Here is a 22,497-nt window from a genome sequence, read left to right as displayed (position 1 = left end):
ACCTCGATCAAAAAAGTAAGAACATAGAGATACAATTTCTTTTTTTTTTGAACCAACATAGAGATACAATTTCAATGACTTTAATATTGGTTAAAATCGACAGAGTGTCCCCAACATCGACGTCAATTTTAATGAAAAACGTGTAGTAAATGGAGTCAGGGGTGTTTTTGGAGATGCATCTCCGAATTCACCATAGAAAATTTTGGAGAAGCATCTCCAAATCAATTTTTGGCAAAAATAGAGTAGAGTGCATTCGAAAATGCATCTCCAAAAATTTATGAAAGCAATTTCGGGTTTTCATAGCTATGAGCTACGCCATAAAAGTGAGAAAAAAATGCCTTAATTAAAGTGGACAATGTCAGCGTTTCCGTAAAAATTTCGCAGAGTTGTGGTCTGAACCATAAATTATAAACATTTAAATCCTTTTTTTTATATAATTTGATTTGATACTGTATTATAAGTACCAATCCAATTTGATTTAGCCCTCTTTTGCTTTCTTTATTCTTCAATATGTTAAATTTTATACTTAGCAAAGTTTACATAAAAAAATTCACCTCAACAGATTCCACTACTCTCTAAAATTATAAAAAAGATGAACTTGTTGATCACAATACAAGACTTGGAAAGGGTAAGCCCTTTTAAAGAAAAAAAAAATCTCTAAAGGTGAACTCCAGTTATATGAGTTGGAATGCTGAAGAAATAGTAAGGAGGTTCAGAGTTTGATCCATGCTGCTAACAAACTCTCCCTCCTTGTAACCAACTAACCCCTAATCTTTCCCTAAAAAAGGAAACAAGAGATAAAAAAAATCATGGCTTTCACAACAGAAAATCATGAATTTCCTTGTTCATTCCTTGACAGTAAGATGCTTCCTCCGACCAAAGATCGTGCTTCCCAAGATGGTAAATGTGGAAGAGTCCACCATGTACCAAGAATTCCAACCAAAGTAAACTTGTGATCTCTTACTTCAACATCAGCCAGGCAAAGAAGCTTATAGTCATCTACTTCAACTTTGCTGGCATATACTGACTGCAGATAAAAGAAGAATCACCGGATATCAAAATGTGTTCCAAATCATTGAGATCGGAGAAATTCATAGTATATAAAAGATCTTAACTAAGTTCCCTCAATTTTAACGTTAAACTACACATAGCAAACTCACAGTCAAATATGATCGTTGTTCTACCGATTCGGCATATCCAATACATCTAGGCATGCATTATTTTATCAGAATATCTAATGTTGCCTTTTGACTCCAATTATTGAAATCTAGGGCGGGACAATACTTTGCAAAGTGCAAACAAAAACCATAAAGTAGACAATAGCTAGGCCATACTTGGATAAACAACTTATTTAAGCGCCTTATAGTAGAATCATTTCTATCATATAAATTTATATAAGAAAAGATAAACCGGTCAAACTGTTTTCATTAGCTATAAGCTGTTTTATATGCCATCCCAAAGAGATTATGAAAATAAGCTTTCGGGAAGTTCTTCCAAACAGTTTCACAAGTACTTATATCAGAAGATAATCACAAATAAGCGCTAAACAAGCATAGCAACGTGGAAGATTACCAAACAATATAGTGTGATATGTAGATACATAATTCTATTAGTAAATCATAAAATGATATTAGATATCTGTGTAACTAAGCGAAAAAAACTGAGATCGTTAGGTCTTCATACTAAAAACACAATCAAATAAAAGAGATGATGATGCACCTTTTTGTTAAAAGAACTAGTATCTTCGCGTATAGATTGTTGGCACAACTGCAACACAAGAATTTGTTTATCAGAACATTGTCAAGTAAAACCATATCACATTTAGTTACCCAATGAAATATATTTTGGAAAAATCTTAAGACGGCTCGAAAAATGGCAACAAATAAATTCAAGTATTTTGAGTAGTATACACTTTTTTTCAAAGTATTATCAATGCAGTATCTGACCTGATCAACAAAAACATAGACAGAGAATGGATTCGGCTTTGTGCTGAGTAGGAATAACGTCAGTTTAATGAATAATATTGTAAATGGATTATCCAAGTTTGTAAGCACTGTCAGAAAGAACAAAATTGGCAGCCAAAATTTTCCAACTACTTTATACAGATCTTGTATATTTTCTTCATCCTCTGAAAGATCTTGTGAATTGTTATGACGATCATCCCACAAAGCATCCTCAACTACTTGTCGCAGAAAAAAAAGATCAAATTATTGAGAAATGCAGCTTGGGATTACAGGTACCAGCAAAATTAACAGATAATAATGTTGTCAATCACAGATCAAGGAAAATAGGGATTTTTCAAATTCGGTTACGCAACAGTACTACAGTGCTGCTAAATCCACTATTTGACTTTGTACTAAATAGCATATCTCAGAACAATAGCGACCTCTGCAGCACCAACATCTCTGAAAAAATGTGTGTCTTTGTCAGTGTCCGAAACTGACACTTGTGATTACGTTTAATTTATATAAGTTTTTCAAATTATTACCGGTGTCGATGTGTCAGTACCGGTGTCGTGTTTCTAGTGTATGTGCTTTATAGATAGCGATTTCTTCAAATTTCCATACGGAATAGCGTTACAGCGCCGCTATGGCCTTTATTCAATAACGGTAACATAAGAACTAAAGTATATAATACCAATCAAATCTGCAGCTCACCATCCATGGAATAAGCAATAGCAGATGCAGTTGCAGCCGAAATGCCTAAGATGCATCCAATACCTGAAATATGTATCAAAACAACCCAATATTACAAAAATTTTAAGTAAAAGTCAATTTTTTTCCGTATAAGTTGTTTTTATAAGCTAAACTTATGGACACAGGATATATTGTTTCCATAGACCGCGGATCAAACAGTCGCACAATTGCTTATGTCAGTAGATAATCTCAAATAAGTCAATCCAAACAAATTCCACATTTTCAATTGAGATTTTCTAAGAAACTGTTATATAAATCATACATAAGAATTAAACTAATACAAATTTGACAGTTATCATAATTCACATTGCAAACACGTTACTCTAAAACCTAACAGAATTAGTTAAGAACCTAACAGAATTAGTTCATAACCTAACAGAATCAGTTAAAACCTAACAGAGTTAGTTACAAGCTTACCAGAATAGCGGAAATTACGGAGGTAGTTAGCAGTAGGATTCAGAGGTGGTTGAAAAATGAATGCACGCTGGGAATGTGAAACTTTGAGGGGTTTTACTTTCAATTTCAGTATTGTTCTTATTACTGCACCAGATTTCAAACCTGAATCAAAAATTGAAAAACAAAATCATTAGAAAATAAATTGAAAATAATAATAATAAAAATGACGATTAGGTGAAAGAAGAAGAATTGGTACTGGTGGCGGTGAAGTGGTTGAAATGAGAAGTTGAAGAGAAAGAGGAAAATCTAATGAGATTGAGGAGTTTTGTGTGACCCAATAATTTTTTCATTTTTCCCTCAATTCAATTCGAGTTAGTTCTTCTTTCTGAACATTTGACAAATTGTTCCGAAGAAGAACATGGTTACTCCATTACTCTCATGAAAAGTTTATTTTTTAAGTTGTGTTATTAAAAACATTAATTATATCAATGTTAAAATAATTTTTATTCAATTATAATTAGTTTTACAAAACTTTTTTTTTTTTACTTTTTCAATTTTTTTTTCTCATTATGTCATTAATAAAAAATAATTTTGTAAGTCATCTTAATGGTTGTATTGTGAAGACAAGTTTCTTATAAAAATGTTGTGGTATTGTGAAGACAAGTTTCTTATAAAAATGTTTTGATGAAGACAAATATATAAAAGAAGGGAAAGATTCAGCAAACGAATGAAGTTTCAAGACAAGTTTGAAGGTTCTTGGCAAAATTAATTCAAGGTTATGATTCAAGGACTTAAAATGATGAAGCTATGGAAATCAAGATAAACTAAGGTGTATAATAATGATATGTTTTTTCATATGATATAGTTCTTAGATGCTGAAAGAAAAAGTTTCAAACTCATTTTTTACTTAGTTTTTAAAATGGAAAAACTTGGCATTTTTAACTTAGGAATTTTTCTAAGATAATGTTAATCGATTAATTTGTATGGATGACAACGAGTAGGGTTGGGAGCAGTTTTTACACTACCCAAATCCGCATTCAAATTCACCATCTGAACACTAACTCAAATCTAAAAAGTTATTCGGGTGGTAAAATAACACACGCCCACACCCGTTGGGTTCGAGATTTTTCACCCGAACCCGAAACAAAACACATAAAATACAACAATATTGGAATTTTCCATCAATTTTCCTACAACAACATTACAATTTTTCATCAATTTTACAACTTTCCAACATCAACATTACAATTTTCCATCAACATTGAAATTTAAATTAAAGTCTAAAACTTTCCATCAAGTTTGGTAACATTACAACTAAAATTAAGGTCTAAGCGGGTGTGGTTTCAGATTTCAGGTGTGAGTTTCACACTAACCAAACCCGCACCCGAATTCGAATCCAGTCAACTCAAGTTTTCACCCGTTGACTCGGGTGAGTCCCGCGGATTTGGGTCTGCCTGCCATCTCTACTCATTCATTCAATCGATTAACCATGTATGAGTTTGAAAAAAAATTGAACTTTTCACTTAGGATAAACAACTACCCCTCTAGGTCAATTGCTTATCCATTACAAAAATTGCATATTTTTAAACGTTATGGGAAGGATAATCCATTACTCCATATAGGTCAATCGATTATCCTATCATATGTATCAATTTGAAAAATACTGAACCAATGTCTTACCTCTTCATCTCTAAGGATCATAGAACCTTTTCATAACATTCAAAATGATCATAAATTTTTTTTAACCACTGTTTGTTTCTGAAAATTCAAGAGGTACATGATTAATTATAAATAGAGAGATTTTTCAAATTCAAACTCACCTCTTTCCTGAAATATTTTACCGTGTTCAAAATATTTCATAGAAATTTTTCTACTGCATAAATTTTTACATCAGATAAAGAGATTGTTGGATCACGGTTCTAAAAAGTTTGCCACCGAAGAAATTACCGGGTCGAGTCGCGGACTAGGTCGCTCTCTTTAAGACGTTTCGCGGTACTGCCTAAAATTATGCAAAGCAGTCGAACTACCGCGCCGCCTCCAGGATAAAACAGCCCAGTTCTATACTGTACGATTACTATTTGCACGATAGATAATCGGTCTAGAAATACACCTTCAGATGGTACTAAGACCATTCAAATATGGTATAAATACCATCTTAATATCTGGTTTGACCAGTCGTAGTAATTTATCAAACCAAGAGAAATTTCAATATTTCTCAAAAGAGAATTTAATAATGGTCATTTGACCAATCACAATAATTTCTCAAACAAAGAGAAATTCAAATAATTCTCTAAAGAGAATCCAAGAAAAATTTATACTTGAAAATTTCTCAACTCAAACGAGAAGAAATTAACATTATTCTCTAAAGAGAATTCAAGAAAATACTCGGAAAATTCAATGAGTAGAAAGAAAGGGGGAGAAGTTGGCGCTTCGACAATTCGAAAGACGCGGAGTTATGAGAGTGAGGAAGGAAAAACTCAAAATAAGTTTTTGGTGAGTTTTGAAATGAAACAAGTGACTTACTTATATAATGAAGTAAACTAGCCAAGATTTCTAATCTAGGCGATGTGGGACTAAGGAATTTTTCCAACTAACATACAATGTGGGACTTGACTTAATGAATTTTTTTTCAATTCATCTCTCTCTATATTGGAATATATAAATAATGTTCCAACAGAGATTCATCTTCTTCTTTGAGCACTTGAGTTATATATCATTTGGTCATATAATTTCCAAAAAGGAAAGAAAAATTTTCTAAAGTGTTTGACAAATGTCCAAACCGTTAGAATAATGCAAGTGTGAGTAATGGGGAAATAGTCTCACATTGGATAGGAATGTGGTGACTTGAACATTTATAAGTGGGAAAATCCACTTACCTATCACCTTAAGGTTTTGGATGGAAAAGTGGTGTGTCTCCCACAAAGAAAAGTCCTACAAAAATAAGAATGCTCCTCGCTCGATCCTCCGCCAATTGTTGCGCTAACAAATTGTATCATAAGCCTTTGGTTCATGAGTATTTGGTTCGGGAAATGGACAGACCCACTTGTATCGAAAAGCCCAGGAAGTAGTGTCCTATTGCAAGGTGTCAACGACGGTACAAGTGTGAGAGGGTGGGAGAACCCATTCACCTATCACCTTAAGTTTTTAGGTGGACAAGTGGTGTGTCTCCCACAATGATGTGTTGCTCAAAGGAAAGTCCCATAAAAATAAGAATGCTCCTTGCTCGACCCTCCCTCGATTGTTGCGCTAACACAAACACATTTGTACTCAAACTATTTTATCTGTGTAGCTGTATTTTGTAACTTGCTTATCAAGTTGTGATGACAAATGTGTATAAGAGAAAGTATATCCCTTTCTTTTGCTTGTAAAACATAGAAAGTTGTGTGCTTTCTTATGTGTGTTAGAATTTTGTAAAGAGAGTATTAGTTGTAGACTATAAGAAAAATTCTAACATAGTCCCTCACGAGGTGTGAGGGAGATGTACTACCTTGATTGGAAAGGGGGACCAGAATATATATTTGTGCAATTTACTTTACTGCATTTATTTGTCTATAAATCACTTTATTCATTTAACCATAAAAATAAGCCATCGCATTACTGATATAAACCTGTAAGAGTAAACTAGTAAAATTTTCAATATAAAAAATTTGTCACCAACTCTATAAATTTTCTAAAACACCTAATTAAGGTAACTTGCTCATAAGATCCAGAAAATGACTTCCCTAATCCCTGTTTTTAGAGTCGGTGGCAGTAACAACAAAACCCCTTATTTTGTTGGAGAATACTATAATTTTTGGAAATTTGCATGCAAGCATATCTTGAGGCATAATATGACGATATTTGGAATGTTGTAGAAAATGGTCATTTCATTCCCATAAGTGTTGTTAATGGCGTTGGTACACCCAAAATCAAAATCTCTTAAGATGATGATGATAAAAAGAAAGTCCTATTTGACAAAAAGGCGAAGAACATGCTTCAATCAGCTCCTGGTATGGATTAGTTCTTTCGTGTCTCTCAATGTAAAACAAAAAGAAATATGGCATACATTAGAAGGCACTCATGATGAAACCATGGATGTGAAAAGATCAAAACCGAACACATTATCTCAAGAGTATACAACCTAAGAATCAATTCTTGACTTGTAGAAAAGATTTGCACACTTCATAAGCCACTTAATAACGCTTTGTAAGACTTTTTATAGTGATGAACTTAATCTTAAAATTCTTAGATCTTTAACCAGGGCATGGAAACAGAAAGCGACAATGATATTTAAAAAGAAGAGCCTATCCAAAATGATGTATACAACATTGTTCAGAAGACTTCAAGAGCATGAAATTGAACTTGAAAGACTAGAGAAGCATGAAACTCATGAGAAGAAATTCAAGAGTATTACTTTAAAAGTTGATTCAAGAGAAAAATTGGAGGAATACATTTCGGATGAAGATGTGAACATCACTCTTTTTGTATAAAAAAGTTTGGCAAATTTCTCTAAAATGATAAAACTTTAAATTTCGGTAATAAGAGGAAATCTTTCAAAAAGAAGGGGGCATGTACTTCAACCCAGAACTTTAAATTTTAATAGTAACAACCTTTTTGTGTAGCAAAACAATTCTTAAGAAACCAGTATGTAACATTTTTTAGTTAAAAAGACCAAAACTAAATATTAAATTAAACGAAGAGACTTTTGAGATTAATTATACCTTAAATAATAAATAAAAAAAATGAAAGAAAAAATGACAAATAAATCTATAAGTTCAAAAATTACTTCAAATAACATACCAGTGACAAAAAAAAAGTAATAATAATAAAAGGTGACAAGCTCCTTTAAAATAGAATTCTCAAAGTTTTTTTTATTGATATCAACTTAAACACTAAAAACATAAAAGTAAAAGGTAGTTTTTAGTCTTACGATGAGAAATTATAAATTTCCCAATATTTAGAAACTCATATAGAAGAACATTTTGAACATATCCAATTCAGATTATGTAATTCTTCTTAAAAATTCTTTTTCCTTTCAGCTTCTATAGGGAGAATGCATTTTCCAGTCCCATCACAAACCGAACATTCATCTGCATCTTGACCTATAGGCTTCAAGCAAGAATTGATCCTATCATTCACAATATCCTGCAACACAAAAATATTGTTTCAAATTCAAAATGACAAATACAACACAAAATAGATTGAATTATTCAACTCAAAACAGGTGAATTAATGTAAAAGTAAAATAAATTATCAAGAGAATGCATATACCACAAGTAGCTCATGAAGTCCAAGAGGTGGAGTAATGATGTATGACACACCAGGGTGTTGTTTTGCTGCCTCAGCACTCAAAAAAGGAATATCCTGCACATGATTAAGTTTTAGCATTTTAGATTTTCTCAATAAGCTATTAAACACAGACTCTGTCGCAGTGTCTGAGACATATCCGTGTTTGACACTTGTATCTGCATTTTACCTCATTAAAATGCTTTCCACTCCCAAGGAAAAAGAGACTTATAATAACACGACGCGCACCTTGTTGAACACAAGATCGAAAAGCGTCTTCGATAGATGGTTTTGCTAATTCCTAAAAGAATATAAATATTATTAACTTACAATAATTTGATAGTAACAAGAAGAAACAAACTCAACAAATTGAAGAAACTTACCATATGAGCAGGCTCAACAATCTTGTATCCAGTTTTGTGTCTAAACATCTCCACAAATTCATCTGAAACTCAAAAACAAGACAATAATTTAAACATCAAAATCAAAACATTCATAATTTCATATGAATAGTTTCATCAAACTATTCTTACCAAGCATGATATTCGATTCTTCGCGATTTGAGCCATGATCAACAATTATCACAGCGTCATTAGGACCGATCTTATAAGAGTTTGATAAAAATATAAGAGAATTTGATCTTTGGTTTGTTTCAATTTCACTTGCAGAAAAGCTAATAAAGAAAAATAAAAACACCAAAACTATTTTTGTGTGACCCAACAAATTCTTCATATTTCTTTTAATTCAATTCAACCCAATTTTCGTTCTTCAAATTAACAAAGTTTTATGAAACTATCTTTAAATTGTAAAATCTCAGAGAAAATGGCTCCTCTACTTAAATGCATATAGAGTAGTTGAAATACATTAATTACGAATCCTTTCTTTTCTTATCAATTGACGTTAATGATAGAAGATATCTATAGATAAGAGCATCTTCTATGATAAAAAATGTAATGAGTTTTTTTTTTTAATGTAATTTTTTTTTTTACGGGAACTACTTAATTATTTAGAATTTTACTTTTTAAACGCGAATTATTCTAAGAGAACAAATATTGTTAAACTAAGTTAGTTTATTTGATAGTTTTATTTCTGTTTCTTTTCCTCTTTTTGGTATTTAGTTATTTGCTTATTTTTAGGGTCTTCGACACAAGGAAAGAGGTTGAAACCACGACATAATTGACTCCTCCGAATCAGTGGTGATAAACCAAAAAAATATTGTAAAAATATATATCTGAGAAAACTTTTGAATTTGATGCCTTCTATCACAAACATAATTCAATTTTTATTGCTGGCAGAAGGAAAGAGTAAATCTAAATTTTAATATTTTATATAAAAATAGTCACTGTGTAAGACAGAAATATCTCACAGTAGTAAATAAAAGCAACAATATAGTTATTTTACTGATTATTTGTATTATCTATTATAGGTCCTTCTCGAAAATGAATCTCCTCCAGTCACAAAATGCACAAATTCACGCATTCAAGTTAATATCGATTGTCCGATCATGATATGATGGTTCAATAAAATACATATTTATATTTTCATTTTATAATTTTAAATATCAGACTTAAATTTGTACCATCCGATCTTAATCAAAAGGTCATCAATTTTTCAAATGTGTGATTGTGTGGTTTCCTGACTGTAGGGAACCCAATCCGTCATTCTCAAGGTGGAGTATTGAGTTTCTTGATGTAACAATTCTATAGTTAATGTGAAGTTGACGAGAGAACCACGTAAAATGCCACACATCCATTTAATGTATGAAACCATAGTTTCTAACATGACAAGGTTACATAACTCATACACCAAAATTTCATCAATCTATGACCAATCACACAATTGATATTAATTTAACCATTCACACAATAATCAAATAAACTTATTTTAAGAAATTTAAATTAATAGGTACTTTGAAATTAACTTTTTTTTTATTGAAATAAGTTTTAAAGTGTATCTCTAGGGTGAAAATATAAAATTGGTTTAATTCCAATTCGGTTTCATTTTTTTTTATTCTTTTAAATTTTAATTCTCTAATATTATCCTCATAGAACTTCTTGAATTCTCCTGAATTGAACTCACATCCACCATCGGTTCTGTGGATCTTCATGTTTTTTTTACTTTGATTTTCAGTCTTCACTTTGAACTTTTTGAACTTAGCAAACACCTCAAGTTTAGACTTTATGACTACTAACCATGTCATTCTGGTGAATTCATCCACAAGTGACACAAAGTACTTATTCTCTCCAAGTGAAGGTACTTCAAATGGACCACATACATCACAATGCACCACACCCAAAGCATGAGTTGCTATTGGAGCAATTCTGATGAGAAAGAAAATATTGGTTGTTTGCCTTTCACGCATATGTGCCACAACTCACTCTCCTTTGCAATACTTGTTGCACTAAGGCACTGAGTGTCTGTTGTTTCAACATTCACCTTGAATGTCTTATTTCTTCCTAGTTCAGACTGTATAATTAGCTTCTGATAACGGTCATACAACTTCAACAGATTATCCTTCATGGTTACTGAAAAACCTTTTTCAATCAGCTGACCCACACTCATCAACTGACCCATACATCCTTGATCAGAGAAACTTTTCCACTCTACAACTTCACTATGATGTTTCCCATTCCTTCAGCATTCAAATACTTATCATCAACACATATGATCTTGGTCTTTCTACTAAAGTCAAAATCAACAAGTCATTGCTTGTTTCTAGTTAGCTGACTAGAGAAGCTAGTGTCCATATACCATCAGTCTATCATGTTTTCATCTCTATTCGTAAATGCCATCAATAACACGTGTTTGCATGCGAGTTTGATTACATAGTTTAGAGGCACAAAAGTTGCCTCTGACTGAAGGAAACTCTGAAAGGTGAAGGATAGAAAAACACTTAGAAAGGGGGGGGGGGGGGTTTGAATAAGTGTAGCTTTAAAAACTTGACAGATAAAAATAAATTGCATAGTTATTTTTATCCTGGTTCGTTGTTAACTAAACTACTCCAGTCCACCCCCGCAGAGATGATTTACCTCAACTGAGGATTTAATCCACTAATCGCACGGATTACAATGGTTCTCCACTTAGTCAGCAACTAAGTCTTCCAGAGTCTTCTGATCACACACTGATCACTCCAGGAACAACTGCTTAGATACCCTCTAAGACTTTCTAGAGTATACTGATCCACACGATCACTCTAGTTACAACCTGCTTAGATAACCTCTAAGACTTCCTAGAGTATTCTGATCCACACGATCACTCTAGTTCCTTACAACTTAATGTAATCAATTCTAAGAGTATTACAATTGCTTCTTAAAAGCTATAATCACAAACTGTGATATTTCTCTTAACGTTTAAGCTTAATCTCACTAAAATATTACAACAGCAATGTAGTGAGCTTTGATGAAGATGAAGATTCTGAGCTTTGAGTAGAACAGAGTTTCAGCAAGTTAATATGAGTTGTTTTTGTTCAGGATCGTTAACCTTGCTTCTCATCAGAACTTCATATTTATAGGCGTTGGAGAAGATGACCGTTGAGTGCATTTAATGCTTTGCGTGTTCCGTACAACATCGCATTTAATGTTATACGCTTTTGTCAACTACCTCGAGCCTTGTTCACGCTGTGTCTACTGACGTAGCCTTTAATAGCTTTTAACGTTCCTTTTGTCAGTCAGCGTAGCTTGCCACGTGTACTTCCTTCTGATCTGATGTATGTGAATACAACGTTTGAATATCATCAGAGTCAAACAGCTTGGTGCATAGCATCTTCTGATCTTCTGACCTTGAAGTGCTTCTGAGCGTGATACCATCAGAACTTCAGTGCTTCTGATCTCATGTTCTTCTGATGCTTCCATAGACCCATGTTCTGATTCTGCTTCGACCATCTTCTGATGTCTTGCCAGACCATGTTCTGATGTTGCATGCTGAACCTTTGAGACAAAGCTTCTGAGCGCTGAGTTATGCATACTCTTTATATATTTCCTGAAAAGGAAATTGCATTGGATTAGAGTACCATATTATCTTAAGCAAAATTCATATTATTGTTATCATCAAAACTAAGATAATTGATCAGAACAAATCTTGTTCTAACAATCTCCCCCTTTTTGATGATGACAAAAACATATATAAATGATATGAATTTGCGATCAGAAAGAGCAGACGGCAAAAGACAAATTACACAGCTATAGCATAAGCATATGAATATGTCTCCCCCTGAGATTAACAATCTCCCCCTGAGATAAATAATCTCCCCCTGAAATAAATACTCGAAGAACTTTAATAAAAGACTTCCCTGATTATTTCGGTAGAGACGATCACATAAGCTTCTGTCTTCAGAGAATTCGTAGCTTCTGACTTCTGCTTCCATTGGACAGCTTCAGAACTAGAATTTCTTTAGATCCCTAGAACACTCACAGCTTCTGATTCCTGCTTCCATCTAGGACAGCTTCAGAACTTGAATTTCTTTGATCTTCAGAACATTCACAACTTCTGATTTCTGCTTCCATTTAGGACAGCTTCAGAACTTGAGTTTTCTGGATCTTTAGAACATTCACAGCTTCTGATTTCTGCTTCCCTCGGATAGCTTCAGAGCTTTGAATTTCTACCAACATCACTTCATGCTAGATTTGTATCAGAACATTGTTGAATGTACCAGAGCATCATCAGAGCATCTCTACATCCTGAAATGTTACAGAACAAACACTAAACGACAAAAGTCAGCATGAACGAGTCAGAACATAAAATGTATATTAGAACACATGATATGTATCAGAGCCATATAGGCTAAAATAATGTGTCAGAGCAAATAGAATTTTGTCAGAGCAAATAGACAAATATGGATCAAATTCTATTATCAGTGCTTCTGATTCATTCTTCTTTCTTGCTTCTGATTTCTGAAGCTTGACAGCACTCAGCTTGCTTCAGTTTCCATGAGCTTATTCTTTTTACAGAATAACACTTCTTATGGTTTTGCTTCTTGTGTTTGCTTTGAAGATTCTCTTCACTTCTTTATACCTGCAAAACACTTAAACCATATAGAACTTGCAGTTCTTGTTAGAAAATGTGTGGGAGCTTTACCCAGCAACTGATAGATTAATCAAATCATTTATCATTTATCTTTCTCCCCCTTTTTGTCATAACATCAAAAAGAATACATCAAAAGATTCAGATGAATAAAACGACAAATAAAAATCACTGGAATGGAAAAACAAAGAAACTTTTCATTGATAATCAAAAGATATTACAAAAGGTTCCTATGTTTAACAAGATGAGAAACATTCCTAGCAAATACATAAAAAGTCATCCCAAGAGGAAATGACTACAAAAATTAAAAACAAAACCCTAGCAAGACACATTCTGTGTCAACCCATCAAGAATCCCTGTGGACTCTTGTCTTCCAGACTAGAACCTCCACTGTAGGAGAGATTCAAGAGACCAAAGAGGAAGAGAGGGACAGTTCACAGACAGAGAACTGCTGTTGCAAACGGGGCTTTCCCTTAACATAGAAGTTAAGAATATCATTCTTAACCTCTTCCCATAACTCAAGAAAGTCTTCTGTCTTTGGGTGAAAGTTGATAACAACATCACAGAAGAGGTCTGACTTGAGAGGTATTAGGAGAGCCATCCCGAGATATGCAGAGATCTGCCGCCTTTGAGTCATAGATCTTCAACAGGCTTAGAGCAAGATTAAGAGATCCACACAAAGGATTCAAGATGAATGCTAGGTTTGAACTAGGATTTTAAAAAAAAACTTTATGAGGAATGCAAAGAGATAGAGAAGGAAAAACAAAGACAGAGTGTAATATAGAAAATATAAGAGGGAAGGAGAAACGTTTGAAGAGTATTTAAAAGAAAATAAAATGAAACAAATGATGAATAGCGTTTAATGTTACGTGACATGAGGAGAGATAATAAAGACAAATGAGGTGACTAGCACAGTTACCTATGGTCGGCGTCCCTTCAACTGCACGCACGCTTATCCATGAACAGTAACGACAGGTTTACCATCCCGAGATAAAACGTTACAGCTGTTTTGCTTTAAAAGAGGTTCTGAATCAACTTAGACAATGAAACGTTAGTAATAACCGAATCATAATTTCTAAAAGATTTCAATCAGAACTTCTGATAAAAAAAAATCACTTTCATTTCAGAAGATACTCATACATAAGAACTTCTCATCTTTTCATTCTGGGCATAAATCCATACTGATGTTCTTCAGAATGAACTTAAACCTATCTTCAGCCAGGGGTTTTGTAAAGATATCAGCCCATTGATGGTCTGTATCAACAAAGTTTAAAGATATAACACCCTTCTGAACATAGTCCCTTATGAAATGATGTTTAATCTCAATATGTTTAGCCTTTGAATGAAGAATAGGATTCTTAGATAAACATATAGCAGAAGTATTATCACAGAATATAGGAATGTTACTCTCATATATCTGATAATCTTCTAACTGACTCTTCATCCAGAGCATCTGTGTACTGCAACCAGCAGCAGCGACATATTCTGCTTCTGTTGTTGAGAGAGCAATAGTTGCTTGCTTCTTGCTATACCAGGAGATCAAATGACTTCCAAGAAATTGGCAACTTCCTGAAGTACTCTTTCTTTCAATTCTGTCTCCAGCATAGTCAGCATCGCAGAATCCTACTAAGTTGTATTCTTTAGATTTTCTGTAAACTAAGCCAACATTAGTAGTACCTTTCAGATACCTTAGAATTCTCTTAACAGCAGTTAAATGAGATTCTCTAGGATCTGATTGGAATCTAGCACACAAACAAACACTGAACAGAATGTCAGGTCTAGAAGCAGTCAAATATAGAAGAGATCCAATCATACCTCTGTATAACTTCTGATCTACCTTCTTACTTACCTCATCCTTACCTAGGATGCATGTTGGATGCATACGAGTTTTGGCTTCTTTGCAGTCTAGAAGATTAAACTTCTTCAGAAGTTCCCTCACATACTTGGTTTGGTGAACATATGTTCCTTCTGATGTTTGATTTATTTGTATTCCAAGGAAATACTTGAGTTCTCCCATCATGCTCATTTCAAACTCAGCCTGCATAGACTCAGCAAACTCCTTTCCAAGTGTAGCATTAGATGTTCCAAAAATAATATCATCTACATATATTTGACAAATTAAAATATCCCTTTTAAAGGTTTTACAAAAGAGAGTAGTGTCCACTTTTCCTCTAGTGAAACCATTATCCAGAAGGAAAGAACTTAAGCGTTCATACCAAGCTCTGGGAGCTTGTTTCAATCCATACAACGATTTCTTTAGTTTAAAAACATGATTAGGAGACATAGAGTCTTCAAAACCAGGAGGTTGATGGACATAAACTTCTTCATCTATATAACCATTTAAGAAGGCACTCTTAACATCCATCTGACAGAGAGTGATGTTATGTTGAGTGGCAAATGAAATTAATAGACGAATAGATTCTAACCTGGCCACTGGTGCAAAGGTTTCTGTATAGTCAATCCCTTCTTGCTGACTATAACCTTGAGCCACCAGTCTGGCTTTGTTCCTTACCACTTCACCTTTCTCACTGAGCTTGTTTCTGAAGACCCATTTTGTACCGATTATATTGAATCCATCTGGTCTAGGAACAAGATCCCAAACATCATTCCTTGTAAACTGATTCAGTTCTTCTTGCATAGCAATTATCCAGTCTGGATCTTCTAGAGCATGATCAACAGAAGTTGGCTCGATCAAAGATACAAGACCTAATTGACAGTCTGCATTGTTCTTAAGGAATGCTCTTGTTCTGATTGGATCATCCTTCTTCCCAAGAATGACATCTTCTGAATGACCAGAGATGAGTCTGGATGATCTTCTGACAGATGGTTCTTCAGAAATGTTTAGATTCTCCAGAGAAGCTGATACTTGATCTTCCGATTCTTTGCTTCTGAGAAGCTCTGCTTCTGATGCGTTGCTTCTTGGCTCAACAACTTCTGATATATCAATATCACAATCTGCAAAATTATCAAACTGCTTTGGTTTTTCAGAACCAAGCTTATCATCAAACCTGATATTGATTGATTCTTCCACAACCAATGTTTCAGTATTGTATACTCTGTAGCCTTTTGAGCGTTCAGAATATCCAAGAAGGAAACATTTTTGTGCTTTGGAATCAAACTTACCAAGATGATCTTTAGTGTTCAGAATAAAGCATACACATCCAAAAGGATGGAAATATGAAATGTTGGGCTTTTTATTCTTCCACAATTCATAAGGAGTCTTATTTAGAATAGGTCTGATAGAGATTCTATTCTGAATATAGCATGCAGTGTTTATTGCTTCTGCCCAGAAATGCTTAGCCATATTGGTTTCATTGATCATGGTTCTGGCCATTTCTTGCAGAGTCCTATTCTTTCGTTCTACAACTCCATTTTGCTGTGGAGTTCTAGGACAAGAGAAATCATGGGCAATACCATTTTCTTTGAAGAATTCTTCAAAGAATCTGTTCTCAAATTCACCACCATGATCACTTCTGACCTTTATGATTTTACACTCTTTTTCAGATTGGATCTGAATGCAGAAATCAAAGAACACTGAATGAGTCTCATCCTTGTGTTTCAAGAATTTTACCCACGTCCAGCGACTATAATCATCTACGATGACTAATCCATATTTCTTCCCTCTGACAGATGCTGTTTTGACTGGGCCAAACAGATCAATGTGCAAGAGTTCTAATGGCCTTGAGGTAGAAACAACATTCTTGGACTTGAATGCAGGTTTGGAGAACTTGCCCTTCTGACATGCTTCACAAAGAGCATCTGATTTGAATTTCAGATTAGGGAGTCCTCTGACAAGATCTAGTTTGTTAATCTGAGAAATCTTTCTCAAACTAGCATGACCTAGTCTTCTGTGCCAGACCCACTGCTCTTCAGAAACAGACATAAGACAAGTCACCTTCTGACTCATAAGATCTTGCAGATCTGTCTTATAAATGTTATTCTTCCTCTTGCCTGTAAATAGGATTGAGCCATCCTTCTGATTTACAGCCTTGCAAGACTTTTGATTAAAGATTATATCATAACCATTGTCACTCAATTGACTGATAGATAAGAGGTTATGTGTTAATCCTTCTACAAGAAGTACATTAGAAATGGAAGGAGAGTTACCAGACTTTATAGTTCCAGAGCCAATTATCTTGCCCTTCTGATCTCCTCCAAATTTGACTTCTCCTCCAGACTTAAGCACCAGGTCTTGGAACATAGACCTTCTTCCTGTCATGTGTCGTGAGTATCCAGAGTCCAGGTACCATGACATGTTGTGCTTTGTCCTTTTTGCAGCCAAGGATATCTGCAATAGGAATAATCTTATCCTTAGGTACCCACATCTTCTTGGGTCCTTTCTTGTTAGATTTTCTCAAGTTCTGATTGAACTTGGGTTTAACATTGTAAGCAATAGGAGGAACAACATGATAATTCTTAATGTGAGTTTCATGATATTTCCTAGGTTGTGTCACATGCTTTTTGGTGTGTGTTATGTGAAAACTTTGAGCATGTGAAGTGTGCCTAATATCATGGGAGTGGCCATACTTGAACTGATCATACAATGGCTTGTATGTGAATTTCATTTCATCAACAGGTTCAAGTTTGTATGGGGTTTCACCCTCAAAACCAATGCCAACTCTTTTGTTTCCAGACACAGCATATATCATAGAAGCTAGCTGACTTCTGCCAATACTTCTAGATAGGAACTTCCTGAAGCTTAAATCATATTCTTTCAGAATATGGTTTAGACTAGGAGTGGATTTTTCTGAATCAGAAGGAGATCCAACATTATTGGATAATTTTAAAAGTTTTTCTTTTAATTCAGAATTTTCCAACTCAAGCTTCTTTGTTTCAAATTCAAATAGCTTTTTCAGCTTTTTGTATTTGAGACTAATCTGAGACTTGAATTCCAGAAGTTCAGTTAGACCGGAAACTAACTCATCTCTAGTAAGTTCAGAAAATACCTCTTCAGAATCTGATTCTGATGTAGATTCTGATCCGTCATCTTCTGTCGCCATCAGCGCACAGTTAGCCTGCTCATCTTCAGAGTCTGAATCATCTTCTGACTCATCCCAGGTTGCCATAAGACCTTTCTTCTTATGAAACTTCTTCTTGGGATTTTCCTTTTGAAGTTTTGGACATTCATTCTTGAAGTGTCCAGGCTCATTGCATTCATAGCACATGACCTTCTTCTTGTCAAATCTTCTGTCATCAGAAGATTCTCCACGTTCAAATTTCTTTGAACTTCTGACGCCTCTGAACTTCCTTTGCTTGTTCTTCCAGAGTTGATTTAGCCTTCTGGAGATCAAGGACAGTTCATCTTCTACTTCAGATTCTGATTCTTCAGGATCTTCTTCTCTAGCCTGAAAAGCGTTAGTGCATTTCTTAATATTGGATTTTAATGCAATAGACTTACCTTTCTTTTGAGGCTCGTTTGCATCCAGTTCAATTTCATGACTCCTCAGGGCACTGATCAGCTCTTCCAAAGAGACTTCATTTAGATTCTTCGCAATCTTAAATGCAGTCACCATAGGACCCCATCTTCTGGGTAAGCTTCTGATGATCTTCTTTACGTGATCAGCCTTGGTGTATCCCTTGTCAAGAACTCTCAATCCAGCAGTAAGAGTTTGAAATCTTGAAAACATCTTTTCAATGTCTTCATCATCCTCCATCTTGAAGGCTTCATACTTCTGGATTAAGGCGAGAGCTTTAGTCTCCTTGACTTGAGCATTTCCTTCATGAGTCATTTTCAAGGACTCATATATGTCATAGGCCGTTTCCCTGTTAGATATCTTCTCATACTCAGCATGAGAGATAGCATTCAGCAAAACAGTTCTGCATTTATGATGATTCCTGAAAAGCTTCTTCTGATCATCATTCATTTCTTGCCTTGTCAGCTTTACGCCACTGGCATTTACTGGATGTTTGTAACCATCCATTAGAAGATCCCATAGATCACCATCTAGACCAAGAAAGTAACTTTCCAGTTTATCTTTCCAGTATTCAAAGTTTTCACCATCAAATACTGGCGGTCTAGTATAACCATTGTTACCGTTGTGTTGCTCAGCAGAGCCAGATGTAGATGCAGGTGTAGACTTTGCAGTTTCATCAGCCATCTTTTACTGAAGCGTTTTTCTCTTCCTGAATCTTTTCTAAACACGGTTAAGTGCTTGCACCTTAGAACCGGCGCTCTGATGCCAATTGAAGGATAGAAAAACACTTAGAAAGGGGGGGGGGGGTTTGAATAAGTGTAGCTTTAAAAACTTGACAGATAAAAATAAATTGCACAGTTATTTTTATCCTGGTTCGTTGTTAACTAAACTACTCCAGTCCACCCCCGCAGAGATGATTTACCTCAACTGAGGATTTAATCCACTAATCGCACGGATTACAATGGTTCTCCACTTAGTCAGCAACTAAGTCTTCCAGAGTCTTCTGATCACACACTGATCACTCCAGGAACAACTGCTTAGATACCCTCTAAGACTTTCTAGAGTATACTGATCCACACGATCACTCTAGTTACAACCTGCTTAGATAACCTCTAAGACTTCCTAGAGTATTCTGATCCACACGATCACTCTAGTTCCTTACAACTTAATGTAATCAATTCTAAGAGTATTACAATTGCTTCTTAAAAGCTATAATCACAAACTGTGATATTTCTCTTAACGTTTAAGCTTAATCTCACTAAAATATTACAACAGCAATGTAGTGAGCTTTGATGAAGATGAAGATTCTGAGCTTTGAGTAGAACAGAGTTTCAGCAAGTTAATATGAGTTGTTTTTGTTCAGGATCGTTAACCTTGCTTCTCATCAGAACTTCATATTTATAGGCGTTGGAGAAGATGACCGTTGAGTGCATTTAATGCTTTGCGTGTTCCGTACAGCATCGCATTTAATGTTATACGCTTTTGTCAACTACCTCGAGCCTTGTTCACGCTGTGTCTACTGACGTAGCCTTTAATAGCTTTTAACGTTCCTTTTGTCAGTCAGCGTAGCTTGCCACGTGTACTTCCTTCTGATCTGATGTATGTGAATACAACGTTTGAATATCATCAGAGTCAAACAGCTTGGTGCATAGCATTTTCTGATCTTCTGACCTTGAAGTGCTTCTGAGCGTGATACCATCAGAACTTCAGTGCTTCTGATCTCATGTTCTTCTGATGCTTCCATAGACCCATGTTCTGATTCTGCTTCGACCATCTTCTGATGTCTTGCCAGACCATGTTCTGATGTTGCATGCTGAACCTTTGAGACAAAGCTTCTGAGCGCTGAGTTATGCATACTCTTTATATATTTCCTGAAAAGGAAATTGCATTGGATTAGAGTACCATATTATCTTAAGCAAAATTCATATTATTGTTATCATCAAAACTAAGATAATTGATCAGAACAAATCTTGTTCTAACAAAAGGGAGTCTGAATCGGATCCGAAGACTTCTTTTGTTAAGAAGAATAAGAAGCAAGCATGCCTAGAAAATAAGAAAAATAATGTTTAGAAGTCAGAGCCTCCTTCTTCAGAAGAAAATAAACAGAAGAATGTTCATAAGGGAAAGAAAAAGTTTGACAAGAGAAAGATTCAGTGCTATAACTATAACAGATTTTGCCACTTTGCATCTGATTGAGGCAAATTCCTAGGATTCATGCGGTCCCGAAGAAGGCTAGAGTAAATTTTAGATAAGTGCCAAGCTATCATCAATATGAGGAGTCCATCAAGTGCTAAAGAATTTCAACAACCCTTTGAACAGGTTAAAATTGTATCTTCAGTTTTGATGTTTTTGATAAACTCACGGCCAGGACCAGAGTAAAATAGGATCCTCCGCTTAGACGTGACAAGGAAACCAATGGAAATGGGATGAATCGGACATCTTGGACAGGGTCAGAGAAAATGTGACATTTCAGACAAACTAGAGAAATGGGATATTCTAGACGAGGCCAGAGAAAAAGAGACATTTTGGGCGGATACGAGAAATGGGTTATTCTGGACGAGGCAAGAGAAATAAGACATTCTGGACGGTGTAATGTTGAAGCGGTAAAGCGGCAAGCAACAAAAGTTTTGGAAGTATTTATCCGGGAAATTATCGTCTCCACAGGGACTAGTGCATTGAACTGCCGTTCAACAGTTTCCATAGTTATGAGTTTGGATTGAATTTGTTAAAGATAAAAAATGGAAAAGTAAATATTAACACAAAAATAATTCATTCTTTAGAGAGAAGAAACTATCAAGTATTGCATATAATTTACTCTTTACAAACTTAAACTTATTGACCGAATATACTCAACTTGTAACCTATCAATATTACCACATGTCAACAACACAACCCACAAAATTATCTAAGTGACGATCTCTCAGACACCTAAACAACACATGAGAAATCCGAGCTTCCCGTAAATGTCGATCTCTCAGACAAACACGACCACTCAGACGCATTAAGCACTGACACTAAGTGATTATCAACCTAATCTATCTCTGCAATTAAGTTAATAGAAAATCATCCTAAATAAGCATTAGAGCCCTACATCTCTATAGCAACTCAAACACATAGCAACAAAGCAACAATCTAAGACAATAATCCATAAAAATATGAAAGCAAGCTTTATATAACATAATAGTCAACAAATATACATGAGATCAAAGTATATACATAACAAAACTCACAAAAGAAACTACAAAGAGAAGAAATGGAGAAAAACCCAAAAATCTCCCGGTTTGTCGGCTCCGATTGATGAAGGATTCAACCCCGGATCATCCATTTGACAGCTCCAATGTGTTTTCTAGCATCATTCCACTCAAAAAATGCTATTGGATGGATTGGAGCTCTAAAATATCCAACCATCCCTCCAAAAATGTGATTTTTCTACCTTAAAACACGTTTCTGCCGACACTGCTTCGCCCGGCGACTAAAATGGTTCGCCCGGCGACTCTAGACAGCAAGTTGGCATATTTTTGGGTCGGTTGGGCTCTCCCGGCGAGCCCTTTTTTCGCCCGGAGAGACACACCAGTACAGCAAAAAGTTCTGCACTGTTTCGGCCATAACTCGAGAACCGTAATGCCGATTTGCGCCCGGTTCGAAGCGTTGGAAAGCTTATTCCATGCTCTATCCAATAATGAATGAATATCAACTAAATTGATGAT

General features: G+C 34.9%; 2 protein-coding genes across 3 annotated transcripts; both read right to left on the bottom strand.

Annotated features, from left to right (window-relative positions):
* Nucleotides 1-120: 120 nt before the first annotated feature.
* On the bottom strand, nt 121-3,535 carry LOC131647218 (uncharacterized). 2 transcript variants are annotated; one of them, XM_058917130.1, is made up of 6 exons: nt 3,349-3,535; nt 3,114-3,254; nt 2,658-2,720; nt 1,947-2,182; nt 1,720-1,767; nt 121-1,027 (listed from the first exon to the last, which is right to left on the bottom strand). In XM_058917130.1, exons 1-6 carry the CDS (start codon nt 3,440-3,442, stop codon nt 830-832), a joined length of 780 nt encoding a protein of 259 aa, XP_058773113.1. In that variant the 5' UTR covers nt 3,443-3,535; the 3' UTR covers nt 121-829. The 2 variants fall into 2 exon arrangements, with proteins under 2 accessions (XP_058773113.1, XP_058773114.1); XM_058917131.1 differs by having other exon boundaries at nt 204-1,027; nt 1,947-2,179.
* Nucleotides 3,536-7,850: 4,315 nt separating this feature from the next.
* Nucleotides 7,851-9,201, bottom strand: LOC131647217 (sirohydrochlorin ferrochelatase, chloroplastic-like). The gene is made up of 5 exons (XM_058917129.1): nt 8,891-9,201; nt 8,741-8,802; nt 8,548-8,658; nt 8,343-8,435; nt 7,851-8,216 (listed from the first exon to the last, which is right to left on the bottom strand). Exons 1-5 carry the CDS (start codon nt 9,087-9,089, stop codon nt 8,088-8,090), a joined length of 594 nt encoding a protein of 197 aa, XP_058773112.1. The 5' UTR covers nt 9,090-9,201; the 3' UTR covers nt 7,851-8,087.
* Between the last annotated feature and the right edge of the window lie 13,296 nt (nt 9,202-22,497).

The sequence above is a fragment of the Vicia villosa genome, linkage group LG2, assembly GCF_029867415.1.
Source record: "Vicia villosa cultivar HV-30 ecotype Madison, WI linkage group LG2, Vvil1.0, whole genome shotgun sequence".
Taxonomy (NCBI): domain Eukaryota; kingdom Viridiplantae; phylum Streptophyta; class Magnoliopsida; order Fabales; family Fabaceae; genus Vicia; species Vicia villosa.
Note: the sequence above shows the minus strand (reverse complement) of the source record. Positions and strands in the feature narration are given on the sequence as shown.

What these genes read in the sequence shown, in the direction of transcription:
- LOC131647217 (XM_058917129.1), bottom strand. Translation starts at nt 9,089, where the DNA reads ATGAAGAATTTGTTGGGTCACACAAAAATAGTTTTGGTGTTTTTATTT. An exon ending in AGAATCGAATATCATGCTTG is followed by an intron (nt 8,803 to 8,890) that starts GTAAGAATAGTT and finishes TTTGAGTTTCAG; the next exon opens with ATGAATTTGTGGAGATGTTT. An exon ending in GTGGAAAGCATTTTAATGAG is followed by an intron (nt 8,436 to 8,547) that starts GTAAAATGCAGA and finishes AATCATGTGCAG; the next exon opens with GATATTCCTTTTTTGAGTGC.
- LOC131647218 (XM_058917130.1), bottom strand. Translation starts at nt 3,442, where the DNA reads ATGAAAAAATTATTGGGTCACACAAAACTCCTCAATCTCATTAGATTT. An exon ending in CCGTAATTTCCGCTATTCTG is followed by an intron (nt 2,721 to 3,113) that starts GTAAGCTTGTAA and finishes TACATATTTCAG; the next exon opens with GTATTGGATGCATCTTAGGC. An exon ending in TCTATGTTTTTGTTGATCAG is followed by an intron (nt 1,768 to 1,946) that starts GTCAGATACTGC and finishes CTTGTGTTGCAG; the next exon opens with TTGTGCCAACAATCTATACG.